Genomic DNA, 4,282 nt, shown 5'->3' with positions numbered 1-4,282 from the left:
TGAAACGCACCACTTGTTTTTTTTCCCCTCCTTCACTTCGCGCTCATTTGAATTTTTATTTTCGCACTAAACAACCCCTCCCTCTCCTTATTCTGCTTTTCTTTTTCGGACCCGATCTTGCCGTCTCTCAACTCAGCAGCTGCAGCCTGGGCATCATGTCATTCGACCCCACCACCGTGACACCTGCGAATGCCTCTGCCAACGGGACGGCCGGCGGGGCCGTGGGTGGGAAGCCTCCCACCATCCCCACCGTCATGTTCATCTTCGGCGTGGTGGGCAACCTCATAGCCATCGTGGTGCTATGCAAGTCCCGGAAAGAGCAGAAGGAGACCACTTTCTACACGCTGGTCTGTGGGCTGGCAGTCACCGATCTCTTGGGGACCTGCCTGGTGAGTCCAGTCACTATTGCCACTTACGTGCAGAACCAGTGGCCGGGAGGACATGCACTGTGTGAGTACAGCTCCTTCATCCTCCTCTTCTTTGGACTCTCTGGCCTCAGCATTATCTGTGCCATGTCTATAGAGAGGTACCTGGCCATCAACCATGCCTATTTCTACAACCATTATGTAGACAAGAAGCTGGCAGGGCTCACGCTGTTTGCCATTTACGCTTCCAACGTGCTGTTCTGCGCTCTCCCCAGCATGGGGCTCAGCAAATCTACCTTGCAATACCCTTGCACTTGGTGTTTCATAGACTGGCGAGCAGAGAAGCCCAGCCATGCAGCATATTCCTACATGTATGCAGGCTTCAGCTCCTTCCTGATCATGGTGACTGTGATCTGCAACATCCTGGTGTGTGTAGCCCTCATTCGCATGCACCGGCAGTTCATGCGACGCATGTCCTTGGGGACAGACACCACCTCCAGCCGTTTATCTGACTTTCGCAGACGCCGGAGCTTCCGTCGGATGGCCGGAGCAGAGATCCAGATGGTTATTCTGCTCATTGCCACTTCCCTGGTGGTGGTCATCTGCTCCATTCCTCTGGTGGTGAGTAAAATCATGCAACTTTTCTTCTATTCCGTCGCTCACACTGTGGAGTTTTTTTTCTTTCCCTTAGGCTGTCCTTGTAGGACAGATTCCTATTTAGCGGGTGCTGTAAACTGTTATAATAGCTCACAGGCCGTTAGCATACATGTGTGGTAAGAGAAAGTGGAGTAGATCTATATTTGCACAAAAAGCAACATGTTTATCCCAAGTCCTGGACTCGTTGATTGGTTAAAATACAGTGCCTAAAATTTATAACTGTTCCACTGTTCAACTAGAATCCACATAGTAAAATCCTACTGAGACCTAAAGGCACTTTAAAGTTCACTTGCAACATTCATTTGCGGTGAGTGAGGTTTTGGTCTGGCCTGCCTTTCTGGATGTTTAGCGTGTTTTAAAAATATGCATGCTGTTGCTGAAAGATACAGTGGACCTTAATGTGTCGGAGGACAGCGCAGTCCACTGGAGAGTGCTTCATACCCAAAACCTGAGCTAAGCTTCCTCTCCTGAGGCAGTCATGCACCATCTCTGGGGTAGATGCCACATAGACATCCCTCCAGTATCTTCCCACAGTGGGAGGAGTAAACTTGGTGGAACCACCTGTCAGTGGAATGCTCAGTTAAATGATTGTTGGAGGAATCTGGCCCACATAAACCCTGAGATCATACTGAAATGTCAAACAACATTACCACTAACCATTTGTTAATTTTCTGAAAGGGCTGATACAATTAGTGTCATTAAATTGAACACATTTTACGTCACATTATCTCCAAGAAAGACCAAAAAAAAAGGCAAACCCACCAGCTGGAGGCTCATTTCTTGTTTGCCACCCAGTATAATAAAGTTTGGCAAACTCCTGTCCTCCTCTGGCTCAGAGACTTTAAACAAATATCTGCCTTGCCTTATTTGCCACCTTCCGAAACACAGCAGAGACAGGCAGTTTGTCAGACAGAATGTGTTTCTAGAAGGATTGTTTTAAAGAGTTTTATTGTCAGTAGGGTGATTCCATCGTTGTAGAGGGGGTACAATGGATGTCAAATACAGCTGGCCAGTTGGGGATGCAAAACAAATAGTGTATACCACCATAAGGAAGTTTAGAGAAGTGCATGTGAATAGGACTCAGCTATCAGCTAGTCCATCCCCTGGCTAAAGGAGCTGTAATCACAAGGGTTGGGCCAGTTTTGCCACATTACTAACATTAACAGGAGCTGGTGAAGTATGTCTGTGTTGGAGCACCAGTGCCCCAGCTGTCACCAAAGCCCATTACTCCCATCCTTCAGCATTGTCACTTTGCGTCGTGCTGAGGCATGACCAAGCACGGTCCGTGTGTTCATTGCTTGACATCTCAAGGAGGTTGAGGGGTGCTGTCCGAGCTGCACAGAGGGTGTCCCCAGGAGAAGCACCTGCATTAGACAGAAGAACAGTGCACAGCCTGCCCTGCAGTCCAGCTCCAGAAACTGCAGGAGTAAGCCAACTTGCTGCACCAGGATGCATCAGGGCATGGAGTGGTCAGAACCCTAACAGTACTGACTGTTGACAGTACTTTTTTTGATTAATCTAGTGTCAAAACAGCTACTTCACAAAACAACAATATTGCATTTTCAGAAGAGATGCTTGTAAATGCAGAGAATTAGTTCTGTGAATTAAATACACTGTTGTAATGTAATGGACTTCAGGAGTTTCAGAAAAAAGCCAAACATTATCCTGTGTTGAAGCAGCTAGAGGAAGACTGAGAAGTCTGAATGTGAAATGCAAAACGAAATTGTTTATATTCTTTTGGACCTAAACAGTCTTTTACATAATATTTAAAAAAAAAAACAGGGAAAAATCAAGAGGGTTACCAGAAAGAGAACTGGATTGTTGACAGTTAAAATTAATGAACCTGGGTGGGGCAAAAGGTTTATTATTTAAACAGTAGCTGGTGAAAAACTTGAATATAGCAGAAGTATGTGAAGGTGCAGGTGATAAACTTGTGTAGCTCTCCCAGACCTTGATTTCACTTCTTACAAAGGCACGGTGTTACCTTGGGAGTGCTCACGTAAGTCAGCTTTTCCTTGCTAAAGCTGCACATACTTTCTGTATCTGAAAAGAGGTAAGAGGCTCTCATTTCACTTAGATGTATGACTAAGGAAAAAAAAGGAACCTTTCTCTAAATAAAATCCCAACTAACCACATAGATATACATTGTCACAGTGTTCTTCATTGTTAAGTAGCTTTTTTAAGTCATTTGCCTCCCTCTGCAGGAATAAGCCACAGCCACATATGCTGCTCTGTGCCATGACATGCTGCCATGTATGTTGCTGTGTCAAGCCCTCTGGTTGCATGCACACTGAGGTTTAGAATGGGGAAGTGCAGAGAAGTGACACTTTTATGCTACACATGCTTAGATACAGCCACTAGAATAAATAGGTAAGTCACTAACGTAGAGACTTATTAGTGACTCAGAGGTATTTTAGGGAACCCTCACCGTGTGAGAGGCTCGTCTGTAACAGGTCAGCCTGGCAGTCATCAAGAACATACACGTGGTGAGGTTGGGGGTGGCAGCATGATTCAGGCACACAAACCAGGCCAAGTGCTTGTGACTGAAGTTTTCTGGTGAGCTGACTTCCTACTGATGATTTCAGCTGAATAAACCATCACTTAAGTCAAAGCAAAGCAGCTTTTGAAAGAGAAACACAAACCTCTAACATTTCGGGATGAACACTTTCTCAAGATAATAAGATATCATGTGGGGCAATTCATCAGGCTACACATATTATGATTTGACAGAAAAAAATTCAAGTCTTGAAATATTAAATAGCCCTGAAATAACTGAGTCACTGAGAACAGCAGTCTTTAATAATGAGATGCTTCAGCACCTAGTTTACAAGCAGGGTTGTTTAGTGTTTTAATGATTTATTCATAAAATCAGCAAAATTTTACAATGACAACTGCTGTAACAGAATTATGGGGTATTATGCAAAACACTGAATGAACTTTACAGACCTAATGGCTGATCAAACTTATCAAGGAAAGAAAAAGCGAAGGAAAAAATTTATGAAACAGAACTTTTGATATAACCTGGTATCTACTCAACATGCAGAAAGTGGTGTGAAAGACATAAATCTGTCAATTGTTTGAAAATTAAATAAGAAGAATACATAAATTATGTGCTGACTTGTGTCTGCACCCCACTGGTTATGCCATCTTTTAAAATATTGTAAATTTTTAGAAATTAGAATAGTGCAAAATATAGGGAATAAATCATATTAGGAGGGATTTTGCCAAAACAAGTGCAGAAATTACTATCCATCCTTTAA

General features: G+C 43.7%; 1 protein-coding gene across 1 annotated transcript; it reads left to right on the top strand.

Moving 5' to 3' along the window:
- Positions 1-85: 85 nt before the first annotated feature.
- Positions 86-986, top strand: PTGER4 (prostaglandin E receptor 4 (subtype EP4); the record flags this gene model as incomplete). The annotated part of the gene is made up of 1 exon (XM_009069340.1): positions 86-986. A coding segment is annotated over exon 1 (831 nt), but the record flags the coding sequence as incomplete, so codon positions are not given.
- Between the last annotated feature and the right edge of the window lie 3,296 nt (positions 987-4,282).

Source organism: Acanthisitta chloris, unplaced genomic scaffold (assembly GCF_000695815.1).
Source record: "Acanthisitta chloris isolate BGI_N310 unplaced genomic scaffold, ASM69581v1 Scaffold31882, whole genome shotgun sequence".
Lineage (NCBI taxonomy): Eukaryota > Metazoa > Chordata > Aves > Passeriformes > Acanthisittidae > Acanthisitta > Acanthisitta chloris.
This window is presented reverse-complemented; position numbering and strand designations above follow the sequence as displayed.